Genomic DNA, 14,920 nt, shown 5'->3' on the forward strand with positions numbered 1-14,920 from the left:
AGTTAGTTTCAAAATGGGTGGCAAGGAATAAATTCATCCTAAATATTTCAAAAACTAAAAGCATTGTATTTGGGACAAATCATTCACTAAAATCCTAAACTTCAACTAAATATTGTAATAATACGCATGTCAATCTCTCCTGGCTGAAAGTGAAGGAGAGATTGACTTCATCACTACTTTTATTTATGAGAGGTATTGACATGTTGAATGTACCGAGCTGTCTGTCTAAACTACTGGCACACAGCTCAGACACCCATGCATACCCCACAAGACATGCCACCAGAGGTCTCTTCACAGTCCCCAAGTCCAGAACAAACTCTGGGAGGTGCACAGTACTACATAGAGCCATGACTACATGAAACTCAAGTAACTCATGGCAGCACTGAAATTATATGTTAAAACCAGATAGAAAAACACCTTATGGAACAGCGGGGACTGTGAAGAGACACACACACAGGTACAGACACATGCATACACACACAATAACATATGCACTATACACACACGTACATGGATTTTGTGTTATAGATATGTGGTCATAGAGTAGATGTCTGAGGGCACACACTTAATGTTGTGAAATCTGTTATGAATGTCTTATGTTTTTAAAATGTATAACTGCCTTCATTTTTCTAGACCTCAGCAAAATGATCTGCGTTCAGATTATCCTGCCTTGGCAAATTGTGCTGTTAAGACACTGATGCCTCTTGCAACCACGTACCTATGTGAGAGTGGATTCTCGGCCCTCACTAGCATGAAAACTACACAGGCACAGACTGTGTGTAGAAAATGATTTAAGACTGAGACTCTCTCCAATACAACCTAACATTGCAAAGTTATGTGCATCCTTTCAAGCACACCCTTCTCATTAACCTGTGGTGAGTTATTCACAATTTTCGATGAACAAATAAGGTTTTATATGTAAGAAAGCTAAATAAAGAGCAAAATTATTTATTATTATTATTATTTGTGCGCTGGTCCTATAAGAGCTCTTTGTCACTTCCCACGAGCTGGGTTACATTTTTTATTTAACCTTTATTAAACTAGGCAAGTCAGTTAAGAACAAATTCTTATTTACAATGACAGCCTACTGGGGAACAGTGAGTTAACTGCCTTGTTCAGGGGCAGAATGACAGATTTTTACCTTGTCAGCTCAGGGATTCGATCTAGCAACCTTCCAGTTACTAGTCCAACACTCTAACCACTATGTTTCGTATAGTGTGTGTGTGGCAGGTTTACAATGATGACAAAAAACAACATTTGAGAGTGTGCTGACCCTGTTGCTAGAGGGGGTACAGCTGGAGGTTGAATGTTTGACGGGGTACAGCACTATAAACAGTTTGGGAACCAGTGCTCTCTTTCTCTTAAGGAGAAATACTAAGCCAGCCAGTAATTTGTCTCCATCTTGTGGCTGTTTTAGACACCTGGAGTCTCCACTGGGACTTCTGAAATGGTTTAGGATAAAGCTACAGATCTATTGTATCTGTCATGATGATTATTATGTATTGTCGGGATTCCTGTAGAATGGTCTTTACCTTTGATTACTTTTTTGTGGTGTTGGTAAATATGGTGTAATGGAAATAATTCCTCATAGGCCTATGAGCCTGAATCTGTAGTCTAGGAGTTTACCAGTGGAACATTTTATCAATCACATCGCATCTGATTACCAGTCAGATCAAATCAAATGAAATTGTAATGGTCACATACATGTTTAGCAGATGTTATTACGGTATATCGAAATGCTTGCGTTCCTAGCTCGAACAGTGCAGTAATATCTAACTAAATGCTTGCATTCCTAGCTCCAACAGTAGAGTAATATCTAACTAAATGCTTGCGTTCCTATGTCTAACAGTGCAGTAGTATCTAACTAAAATGCTTGCGGTCCTAGCTCCAACAGTGCAGTAGTATCTAACTAAAATGCTTGCGTTCCTAGCTCCAACAGTGCAGTAGTATCTAACTAAATGCTTACGTTCCTAGCTCCAACAGTGCAGTAATATCTAACTAAATGCTTCGTTCCTAGCTCCAACAGTGCAGTAGTATCTAACTAAAATGCTTGCGTTCCTAGCTCCAAACAGTGCAGTAGTGTCTAACTAAATGCTTGCGTTCCTACCTCCAACAGTGCAGTAGTATCTAACTAAATGCTTGCGTTCCTAGCTCCAACAGTGCAGTAGTATCTAACAAAATGCTTGCGTTCCTAGCTCCAACAGTGCAGTAGTATCTAACTAAATGCTTGCGTTCCTAGCTCCAACAGTGCAGTAGTATCTAACTAAAATGCTTGTGTTCCTAGCTCCAACAGTGCAGTAGTATCTAACTAAAATGCTTGCGTTCCTAGCTCCAACAGTTCAGTAGTATCTAACTAAAATGCTTGTGTTCCTAGCTCCAACAGTGCAGTAGTATCTAACTAAAATGCTTGCGTTCCTAGCTCCAACAGTTCAGTAGTATCTAACTAAAATGCTTGCGTTCCTAGCTCCAACAGTGCAGTAGTATCTAACTAAATCTTGCGTTCCTAGGTCTAACAGTGCAGTAATATCTAAATAAATGCTTGCGTTCCTAGCTCCAACAGTGCAGTAGTATCTAACTAAAATGCTTGCGTTCATAGCTCCAACAGTGCAGTAGTATCTAACTAAATGCTTACGTTCCTAGCTCCAACAGTGCAGTAGTATCTAAATAAAATGCTTGCGTTCCTAGCTACAAACAGTGCAGTACTGTCTAACTAAATGCTTGCGTTCCTAGCTCCAACAGTGCAGTAGTATCTAACTAAATACTTGCGTTCCTAGCTCCAACAGTGCAGTAGTATCTAACTAAAATGCTTGTGTTCCTAGCTCCAACAGTGCAGTAGTATCTAACTAAATGCTTGCGTTCCTAGCTCCAACAGTGCAGTAATATCTAACTAAATGCTTGCGTTCCTAGCTCCAACAGTGCAGTAGTATCTAACTAAAATGCTTGTGTTCCTAGCTCCAACAGTGCAGTAGTATCTAACTAAAATGCTTGTGTTCCTAGCTCCAACAGTGCAGTAGTATCTAACTAAATGCTTGCGTTCCTAGCTCCAACAGTGCAGTAATATCTAACTAAATGCTTGCGTTCCTAGCTCCAACAGTGCAGTAGTATCTAACTAAAATGCTTGTGTTCCTGGCTCCAACAGTGCAGTAGTATCTAACTAAATGCTTGTGTTCCTGGCTCCAACAGTGCAGTAGTATCTAACTAAATGCTTGTGTTCCTAGCTCCAACAGTGCAGTAATATCTAACTAAAATGCTTGTGTTCCTGGCTCCAACAGTGCAGTAGTATCTAACTAAAATGCTTGTGTTCCTGGCTCCAACAGTGCAGTAGTATCTCACAATAATACACACAAATCTAAAAGTAAATGGACGGATTAAGAAAATAAATATTAGGACCAGCAATGTCGGAGTGGAATTGACAAAAATAAAGTAGAATAGAATACAGTAATTTAAATCAAACTTTATTTGTCGAATACAGGAAGTGTAGACTTTACCGTGAAATGCTGCAACCAACAGTGCAGTTCAAGAAGAAGAAAATATTTACCAAGTAGACTAAAATAAAAAGTAATAATAAAAAGTAACACAATTAGAATACCCATAACGAGTCTATATACAGGGAGCACCGGTACCGAGTCAGTGTGTAGAGGTACAGGCTAGTTGAGGTAATCTGTACATGTAGGTGGGGGCGAAGTAACTATGCATAGGCAGCAAACAAACAGCGAGTAGCTGCAGTATACAAGAAGGGGGGTGTCAATGTAAATTGTCCGTCGGCGATAATAATGAATTGTTCAGCAGTCTAATGGCTTGGGGGTTAAAGCTGTTGAGGAGCATTTTGGTCCTAGACGTGGCACTCCGGTACCACTTGCCGAGCGGTAGCAGAGAAAACAGTCTATAACTTGGGTGACTGGAGTCTCTGACAATTTTATGGGCTTTCCTCTGACACCGCCTACTATATAGATCCCGGATGGCAGGAAGCTTGGCCCAAGTGACATACTGGGCCGTACGCACTACCCTCTGTAGCGCCTTACGGTCAGTTGCCGAGCTGTTGCCATACCAGGAGGTGATGCAACCGGTCAGGATGCTATCGATGGTGCAGCTGTAGAACCTTTTGAGGATCTGGGGGCCCATGCCAAATCTTTTCGGTCTCCTGAGGGGGATAAGGTTTTGTCATGCCCTCTTCATGACTGTCTTGGTATGTTTGGACCATGATAGTTGGTTATGTGGACACCAAGGAACTTAAAACTCTCGACCCGCTCCACTACAGCCCCGTCGATGTTAATGGGGGACTGTTCGGCCTGCCTTTTCCTGTAGTCCACGATCAGCTCCTTTGTCTTGCTCACATTGAGGGAGAGGTTGTTGTGCTGGCACCACATTGCCAGTTCTCTGACCTCTTCCCTATAGGCTGTCTCAAAGTTGTCGGTGATCAGGCCTACCACTGTTGTGTCGTCAGCAAACTTAATGACGGTGTTGGAGTCGTGTTTGGACAAGCAGTCATGGGTGAACATGTAATACAGGAGAGGACTAAGCACGCACCCCTGAGGGGCCCCAGTGTTGAGGATCAGAATGGCAGACGTGTTGTTGCCTACCCTTACCACCTGGGGGCGGCCCGTCAGGAAGTCCAGGATCCAGTTGCCGAGGGAGGTGTTTAATCCCAAAGTCCTTAGCTTTGTGATGAGCTTAGTGGGCAGTATGGTGTTGAACGTTAAACTGTAGTCAGTGAACAGCATTCTCACATAGGTGTTCCTTTTGTCCAGATTCGAAAGGGCGGTGTGGAGTGCGAATGAGATTGCGTTATCTGTGGATCTGTTGGGGGGGTATGCGAATTGGAGTGGGTCTAGGGTGTCCGGGAGGATGCTGTTGATGTGAGCCATGACCAGCCTTTCAAAGCACTTCATGGCTACCGACGTGAGTGCTACGTGTCAGTAGTCATTTAGGCAGGTTACCTTAGTGTTCTTGGGTACAGGGACTATGGTTGTCCGTTTGAAACATGTAGGTATTACAGACTCGGTCAGGGAGGTTGAAAATGTCAGTGAAGACACTTGACTGTTGGTCCCCGCATGCTTTGAGTACATACCCTGGTAATCTGTCTGGCCCAGCTTCTTTGTGAATGTTGACCTGTTTAAAGGTTTTGTTCACATCGGCTACCGAAAGCGTTATCACACACCAGAACAGCTGGTGCTCTTGTGCATGCTTCAGTGTTGCTTGCCTCGAAGCGAGCATAAAAAGGTATTTAGCTCATCTGGTAAGCTCGCATCACTGGGCAGCTCGCGTCTGGGTTTCCCTTTGTAGTCTGTAATAGTTTTCAAGCCCTGCCACATCAGACGAGCGTCAAAGCCGGTGTAGTAGGATTCCATCTTAATCCGGGATTAGCGGGATTTCTTATAAGCGTCTGGATTAGTCTCCCGCTCCTTGAAAGCGGCAGCTCTAGCCTTTAGCTCGATGTGGATGTTGCCTGTAATCTTTGGCTTTTGGTTGGGATATGTACGTACAGTCACTGTGGGGACGACGTCATCGATGCACTTATTGATGAAGCTGATGACTGAGGTGGTGTATTCCTCAATGCCATTGGATGAATTTCGGAACATATTCCAGTCTGTGCTAGCAAAACAGTCCTGTAGTGTAGCATCCGCATCATCTGACCACTTCCGTATTGAGTGAGTCACTGGTACGTCCTGCTTTAGTTTTTGCTTGTAAGCTGGAATCAGGAGGGTAGAATTGTGGTCAGATTTGACAAATGCAGGGTGGGGGACAGCTTTGTATGCATCTCTGTGTGTGGAGTAAAGGTGGTCTAGGATTTTTTTCCCCTGGTTGCACATGTGACATGCTGGTAAAAATGTGGTGAAACTGATTTAAGTTTGCCTGCATTAATGTCCCCGGCCACTAGGAGCGCCGCTTCTGGGTGAAAATTTTCTTCTTAGCTTATGGCCTTATAGAGTTGGTTGAGAGCGGTCTTAGTACCAGCTTCGCTTTGTGGTGGTAAATAGACGGCTACGAATAATACAGATGAGAACTCTCTCGGTAGTAAGTGTGGTCGACAGCTTATCATAAGGTACTCTACCTCAGGCAAGCAATACATCGAGACTTCTTTAATATTAGACATCACGTACCAGCTGTTATTAACAAAAAAGAACAGCATATTACATGAGTAAAGCAGCATGTAAACATTATTAAAGTGGCTAGTGTTCCATTATTAAAGACTACCTTATTGCTGTACCCCACACATACAATTATCCATAGGATCCTCAGTTGAGCAGTGAATTTCAAACACAGATTTAACCACAAAGACCAGGGAGGTTGTGCAATGCCTCACAAAGAAGGGCTATTGAAAGATGTGTAAAACAACGTTCTAAAGGCACTGTAGCCGTGTTAGATGTAGCCGTGTTAGATGTAGCCGTGTTAGATGTAGCCGTGTTAGATGTAGCCGTGTTAGATGTAGCCGTGTTAGATGTAGCCGTGTTAGATGTAGCCGTGTTAGATGTAGCCGTTAGATGTAGCCGTGTTAGATGTAGCCGTGTTAGATGTAGCCGTGTTAGATATGCTATAGCCGTGAAGCGGTGATACAGCCAGACAGGATGCTCTCAATTGTCATCTGTATAAGGGGTTTAGATGCCAAGCCAAATTACTTCAGCCACCTGAGGTTGAAGAGGCGCTGTTGCACTTTCACCACACTGTCTATGTGGGTGGACCATTTCAGTTTGTCAGCGATGTGTACGCCAAGGAACTTGAAGCTTTCCACCTTCTCCACTTTGGTCCCGTCAATGTGGATAGGGGGGTGCTTCCTCTGCTGTTTCCTAAAGTACACGATCATCTCCTTTGTTTTGTTGCCATTGAGTAAGAGGTTATTTTCCTGGCACCACACTCCCAGAGCTCTCACCTCCTCCATGTAGGCTGTCTCGTCATTGTTGGTAATCAAGCCCACCACTGTTGTGTTGTCTGCAAACTTGATGATTGAGATGATGATTGAGGGCCCCAGCGAAGTGGAGGTGTTGTTTCCAACACCTGGGGGCGGCCCAGGACTCATTTTCTACAAATGTATGTTTTTAAGAAATGTAACTACACTGGAATAATGTATGTTTTTACTCTGTCTTGTTCTTCAGATTCCATCCAGAAACAACATCTGGAAAGAAAAGATCACGTCACATCTTAACAGCTAAATGGTAAATAACATATTGATGGTTTCTGTAAGTGTTTTGTAAAGGCATTGAGGAAGATTGTTTTGGAGGAGATTAAAAACAGCAGATAACTAATACACGTTTGATTTATTAAAAATGATTAAATTAATGATATTGTTTATGGAAGTACATGGTGTTGGAAGTTTGCTAGCATGTTGCAAATGTTTGAAAGGTTATACACAGCATTCGTAAAGTACTCAGACACCTTTACTTTTTCCCACATTTTGTTATGTTACAGCCTTATTCTAAAATGTATTAAATTGTTGTTTTTTTCTCATCAATCTACACACAATACCCCATAATGACAAAGCAAAAACAGGAATTTAGAAATCACAGAAATAACAAAAATCACATTTATACAAGTATTCAGACCTTTTACTCAGTACTTTGTTGAAGCACCTTTGGCAGGGATTACAGCCTCGAGTCTTCTTGCTTGACACACCTGTATTTGGGGAGTTCCTCCCATTCCATCTCTGTAGATCCCCTGTCAGGTTGGATGGGGAGCGATGCTGCACAGCTATTTTTGGGTCCCTCCAGAGCTGTTCGATCGGGTTCAAGTCTGTGCTCTGGCTGGGCCACTCAAGGACATTCAGAGACGAAGCCACTCCTGCATTGTCTTGGCTGTGGGCTTAGGGTCATTGTCCTGTGGGAAGGTGAACTTTCGCCCAAGTCTGAGGTCATGAGCGCTCTGGAGCAGGTTTTCACCAAGGATCTCTCTGTACTTTGCTCTGTTCATCTTTGCCCTGATCCTGACTAGGCTGCCAGTCTCGCTGCTGAAAAAAATCCCCACAGCTTGATGCTGTCACCACCATGCTTCACCGTTGGGATGGTACCAGGTTTCCTTAAGACCTGACGCTTGGCATTAAGGCCAAAGAGTTCAATTGTAACGACCGTTGGTGTTAGAAGGTGAGGACCAAGATGCAGCGTGGTAAGTGTTTGTCATAATTATTTAATGAACACAGAAAACAAGCGAATAAAGGAAAACCGAAACAGTATGGTGAAAACACTGAAATGGAAAATAACCACCCACAAACAAGAGTGGGAAAACAGGCTACCTATGGTTCTCAATCAGAGACAACGATTGACAGCTGCCTCTGATTGGGAACCATACCAGGTCAAAAGCAGAAATACAAAACATAGACGGCCTAGGAACAGTGGGTCAGGGGCAGAACAACAGCTCAGGGATTTGAACTTGCAACCTGTCGGCTGCTAGTCCAACGCTTGAACCACTAGGCTACCCTGCCGCCCCAGAAATGTGTTGGCATTCTTCCCCAGATCTGTGCCTCGACACAATCCTGTCTCCGAGCTCTACGGACATTTCCTTTGACCTCATGGGTTGGTTTTTGCTCTGACATGCACTGTGAACTTTTGGATCTTAAATAGACATGTGTGTGCCTTTTCAAATAATGTCCAATCAATTGAATTTGACCACATGTGGACTCTAAACATGTAGAAACATCTCAAGGATGATCAATGGAAACAGGATGCACCTGAGCTCAATTTCGAGTCTAATAGCAAAGGAACTGAATACTTATGTAAATAAGGTATTTCGTTTTTACAAATTTGAATATATTTATAAAAACCTGTTTTCATTTTGTTACAATTGTGTATAGTGTGTAGATTGATGAGGAAAACAAATGATTTAATCCATTTAGAATAAGGCTGTAACGTAAATTAAAATGTGGAGAAAGCCAAGGAGTCTGAATACTTTTCGAATTCACTGTATACTACTATAGTAAACATGATACACGTGGTATAATATGATAGTAATGAGGTCATACTTTCCAGGGAACGTGGAAGACATTCCTGAAAATCTGAAGGAGAAACTAAGATCCTATGAACCTCTGGAGTAAAATAACCTGAAACAGGACTAAAACAGATACGTGACCTTGTCCCCGAGCCAATCCATGACCATTAACCTTGGACAGATAACACTGGACAGTCTCTGATATGAAGTATCACAGAGCATAATCATGGAGCATCGATGAAACGGAGACAGACTTTGTCCATCCAGGTCTAACCTGAGACAACAGTGAAATACTACTGTGTTGCATATATTATTGTTCTAAACTAACCCAGTCATCCATGGAGATCTACCTTGGTGTTCCAATACAACATGATTGAACTCTTAACTGGTAATGTACATTGAAACCACATGGGTTTGTTTCGCTCTCTCAATCAGACTACTGTGCATTACTGACTACATTACTGACTACATCACTGACAACATCACTGACAACATCACTGACAACATCACTGACAACATCACTGACTACATCACTGACAACATCACTGACTACATCACTGACAACATTACTGACTATGATCCTGATCATGACAACATCACTGACTACATCACTGACTACATTACTGACAACATCACTGACTACATCACTGACTACATTACTGACTACATCACTGACTACATCACTGACTACATTACTGACTACATCACTGACTACATTACTGACAACATCACTGACAACATCACTGACTACATTACTGACTACATCACTGACTACATTACTGACAACATCACTGACTACATCACTGACTACATTACTGACTACATCACTGACTACATCACTGACTACATTACTGACTATGATCCTGATCATGACAACATGTCACATGTCAAAGGAGGAAGACAGATGCATCAAAAGAGAACATTAAAAACTCATCCTAATTTGATTTATTTTAATTGACTTGAATTTATTCAGGGTAGCCCAATTGAGACCAGGGTCTCAGTCCCAATGGTGCCCTGAGTACAAACATGTTCTCAAAGACAGGAAGAACAATTAACATTACAAATAGAAGAAGAAGAATACAAATAACCACAAGGCACCTTCCTTGTTCAGAAGATATAATGGGCGAATTGTCATTAACACAAAATCATTTATATTATTATTATTACAAACGGTTAATGCAGATGTATTTAAATATATGTTCTTGTAGTTTCTCTACTATTTATGTTCATAAATAAAAGTCTATACAATAATTAATACTGTGACTTTTTTCTATTGATTTTTTCTGTTGATTTCAATACTTTTACTTTGGTGAGAGGATAGACTTTTTAGTCTTTGACTGTTCCATCAGTAAGAAATGAGGATGCATTATATTCAATGAAGCAGTCGGAATCCTTGGTAAAAGTAGAAATTCATTATTTGGTCAATTGTCTTAAGTGACGGAGGAAGGATGGATTTTAAAAATTATGTATTTAAAAAATGTGGATAGCCAAAGATTGTCTATCATATTAACAAGATCGACATGTGACCGCTCTAACAATGGAAAAGCGTGTCCTTTAAAGATGAAAGGCAGATGGGAGGGGGCAGATAGTGTGTGAACAACTGGCCATAGAGATAGATAGAGGACCCATCTTTCTATTCTGTGCCTTTATGGTGTCTGTGACAGCATTGCCAGCGCCATTGAGGCCATCTCCATTTTAAAGTAGTCCATTTTCTTCTTCAGCTGATTGCTCCCAATTCATAGGAATCCCCACCCAGTTTACTTTAAAATGGCGGAAGCCCTCAATGGCAATGTCCATGATAAAATGGGTTATATGCCATTGTCTCGTATCTTGTAAAGGGTAATGGGATAGATCTGGCTACAATGGGCTGCCATAACATTCTAAAATATTACCCAGGTGACATCTAATGAACCCCATTTCTGCTTCAAAACTGTCTGAATTAATGTAAAACAATAAATGTTAACAATGTTGTAATTTTGGTGAGGAAGTGTTAGTCACCCCATTTTACATCTAGCTAAGGATTATTGTGCTGAGGTACACTACCGTTCAAACGTTTGGGGTCACTTAGAAATGTCATTGTAATTGAAAGAAAAGCACATTTTTAAAGAAAAGCACATTAAAATAACATCAAATTGATCAGAAATACAGTGTAGACATTGTTAATGTTGTAAATGACTATTGTAGCTGATAAACGTCAGATGTTATTATGGAATATCTACATAGGCATACAAAGGCCCATTATCAGAAACCATCACTCCTGTGTTCCAATGACACATTGTGTTAGCTAATCCAAGTGTATCATTTTAAAAGGCTAAGTGATCATTAGAAAGCCCTTTTACAATTATGTTAGCACAGCTGACAACTGTTGTTCTCATTAAAGAAGCAATACAACTTCTTTAGACTAGTTGAGTATCTGGAGCATCAGCATTTGTGGCTTCAATTACAGGCTCAAAATGGACAGAAAGAAAGTACTTTCTTCTGAAACTCGTCAGTCTATTCTTGTTCTGAAAAATGAAGACTATTCCATGTGAGAAATTGCCAAGAAACTGAAGATCACGTACAAAGCTGTGTACTACTTCCTTCACTGAACTGCGCAAACTGTCTCTAACCAGAATAGAAAGAGGAGTGGGAGGCTCCGGTGCACAACTGAGCAAGAGGACAAGTACATTAGTGTGTTTAGTTTGAGAAACAGATGCCTCACAAGTCCTCAACTGGCAGCTTCATTAAATAGTACCCGCAAAATACCCGTCTCAATGTCAATAGTGAAGAGGCGACTCCGGGATGCTGGCCTTCTAGGCAGAGTTGCAAAGAAAAAGCCATATCTTAGACTGGCCAATAAAAAGAAAAGATTAAGATGGGCAAAAGAACACAGACACTGGACAGAGGAACTCTGCCTAGAAGGCCAGCATCCCGGAGTCGCCTCTTCACTGTCGGAAAGTCGTCGCTCTAGAAAGATGCTTGAGTTTCCAACTTGGAATTAGGATCACATTCAAAATGTTTTTTTTCTCCGAGTTGGAGCTCTTTTTTTTGGGGGGGGGGGGGGGGGGGGGGGGTTCCCAGGAGTTCCCAGTTGTCTTGAACACGGCATAGGTCATAAAAGTTATGACGTTAGATACCTACCCAGTTAGGTGTTTATTTCTGTCGGCGCAATGCATGGAGAAGCCCGGTGGCTGTACCGATTCCGACAACATATCCAGAGAGAGCCATGTTTCAGTGAAACAGAGAATGTTCCAATGTCTGATGTCTCTCTGGAAGGCAACCCTTGCTCGGATTTCATCTACTTTGTTGTCAAGAGACTGGACATTGGCGAGTAGTGTGCTAGGGAGCGGTGGGCGATGTGCACGTCTACGGAACATGACCAGGAGGCTGCCCCATCTGCCCCGCCGTTGTCTTGGGTCGGCTTCTGGGATTAGATCCATTGTCCTGGGTGGTGGTCCAAACAGAGGATCCGCTTTGGGAAAGTCGTATTCCTGGTCGTAATATTGGTAAGTTGACGTTGCTCTGATATCCAATAGTTCTTCCCGGCTGTATGTAATAAGACGTAATATTTTCTGGGGTAACAATGTAAGAAATAATACATTCAAAAAACGAAATACTGCATAGTTTCCTGAGGACTCGAAGTGAGACGACCATCTCTGTCGGTGCCATAGTTATATAACAGAAAGGTTGACTTCTTATTTTAAAAGGCCTTGAGTAAAATAACTAGTAAGATAGCTAACTATGTAAGGTTAGGATTTGAAACCATCCAGTCCTATGATTAAACTAGGCGTTATTTGTTTCTGGCAACAACGTTACCTGATATTACAGTTAATTGCATTTATTTTTCTAGATCAAGAATATCTGTTCTTTAATCTGCCAACACATTTGAACATACAGTATAACCCCAATCAAAGTAAGAAAGGATAACTACTTTTTTGGTACATTTACCCAATATATATTTCTCAATATTGTAATATTGTAATAACATGATGTTGTATGGGAAACCTGCCTTTATCTATGTACGTGGGTGAGTGTACCAATGTGTACATCTCCTGCCAATGCGACACCCCCAGGCGCGTTCCCCGCTTGGAGAAGGTTCTGGAAGAGGTGACCCGTTACCCCCTTACTACATGGAGGAGATGGACTCTATCTTTGACCAATCACAGGAGTGTCACACCCTGATCTGTTTCACCTGTCTTTCCCATTATCCCCAGTGTATTAGTACCTGTGTTCTCTGTTTGTCTGTCGCCAGTTTGTTTTGTTCGTCAAGCCTATCAGCGGTTTTCCCTTGCTCCTGTCATTTTCTAGTTCCTGTTTTCTAGTATTCCTGGTTTTGACCAATCTGCCTGCCCTGAGCCTGCTTGCCGTTCTGTACCTTGTCACACCACCCTAGATTACTGCCCTGAGCCTGCCTGCCATTCTGTACCTTATGGACTCTGATCTGGATTACTGACCTCTGCCTGCACTTGACTTGTCGTTTGCCTGCCCCCGTTCTATTAATACACTTTTGTTACTTCGACACTGTCTGCATCTGGGTCTTCTCCTGAAACATGATAAGGAGGAGGAGAGTATCACCAACAATGAGGTAGGCTACACCTGCAGTCACTGATAATTTTTGTCATGCCCTGATCTCTCATCCCCCCTCTCTCTCCTTCACTCCTCCATTTCTCCTTCTCTCTCCCAATGTGAAGGCTGTTTATACTGAGTTCCACAAAACTCTCAAATAAAATGTTATTAGTCATATGCCCCGAATATAACAGGTGTAGACCTTACAGTGAAATGGTTACTTAAATGCTTACCCTAACCAAAAATGCAGTTAAAAAAAAAATATCTGTATATATATACAGTGCCTTGCGAAAGTATTTGGCCCCCTTGAACTTTGCGACCTTTTGCCACATTTCAGGCTTCAAACATAAAGATATAAAACTGTATTTTTTTGTGAAGAATCAACAACAAGTGGGACACAATCATGAAGTGGAACGACATTAATTGGATATTTCAAACCCCACAGACCGGGCATGCACACTGACTGGCCTTAGTTCCAGGTGAAAAACAGACACATACACTGACATATAGAATCATTTTAAGATTATCATAATATGGATCATTTAGCTATTTGATTTTTAGAACCCCTTTGGGTATCAAATAAATATTACAATTTTTTGCGGGATAAATATTGATTTTGGCCATTACCACTAAAGCCCATAGAAACGCATTGAAAAACACATTCATCAATGGCAAAAAGGACAGTGAAAAAATACATCCTAAGAAACAAGGTTTTGAAGTGTCTGTCCTATATCTAAGAGGTATAAAAACTCAGGAAATACTTTGTATTTTTTTTTACACATACAAAAAAAATCACAGTGTTTGGACACCCTTCAAACTCTATTTCAGCCACACTAGCTGACAGGTGTATATGTATAACAGGCATTAATATGGAGCGTTAACACTTCCCAGAAGAGTGGAGGCTGTTATGGCAGCAAAGGCAGGACCAACTCCATATTAATGCCCAGGATGGTGGAATGAGATGTTCGACGAGCAGGTGTCCATATACTTTTAGTCGCGTAGTGTATTTAAACTGTTGGGTTCTGAGAATATGAAATCTACTTATTAATGTCACTGATAGAGTGCTGAGGTTTAGAGGGTCTACACCAGAAGTTAATAGTTATAGGAGGAAGGTATACAGTGTGCAACTACACTTGGGATGTGTCGAGTGCAGGGAAGCGATTACATGTGGCAGGCATTGATAAGGGGAGAGAGCCATGGATTAGTGATGGAGGGGGGTTGAGGTCAGGTCACCTTAAGGGAGAAATAAAAGTTTATGGCCCGTATCACTAGTGTCCTGCCTAGCAGTAAAGAACGATGTTTGTACAGATGGGTAGGAGGAGACTCAGTCTATGAGGAAGGGTTAAATATCAGTGCTTGTGTGAAAATGTTTTTGACTGAATGCAGCTGTATTGAGCCTCTGGGCAGAATAAACTTGGTTAAGCTTTCATAGTGTCTGTGGAGTTTTTTACTCTGAGGATTA

The 14,920-nt window shown here is 41.7% G+C and overlaps 1 protein-coding gene across 1 annotated transcript in view; it reads left to right on the top strand.

The window, feature by feature from the left end:
- The window catches only part of skor2 (SKI family transcriptional corepressor 2), a 114,690-nt gene extending 107,012 nt beyond the window's left edge, over positions 1-7,678 (top strand). The window contains exon 5 of the mRNA XM_090191541.1: positions 7,092-7,678. Coding sequence (XP_090047667.1) covers positions 7,092-7,141 — 50 coding nt within the window. The 3' untranslated portion in view covers positions 7,142-7,678. The remainder of the gene's footprint in view (positions 1-7,091) is intronic.
- Positions 7,679-14,920: the final 7,242 nt, after the last annotated feature.

Source organism: Oncorhynchus mykiss, chromosome 12 (assembly GCF_057628025.1).
Source record: "Oncorhynchus mykiss isolate SJ-2025 chromosome 12, ASM5762802v1, whole genome shotgun sequence".
In the NCBI taxonomy this organism is placed as follows: domain Eukaryota; kingdom Metazoa; phylum Chordata; class Actinopteri; order Salmoniformes; family Salmonidae; genus Oncorhynchus; species Oncorhynchus mykiss.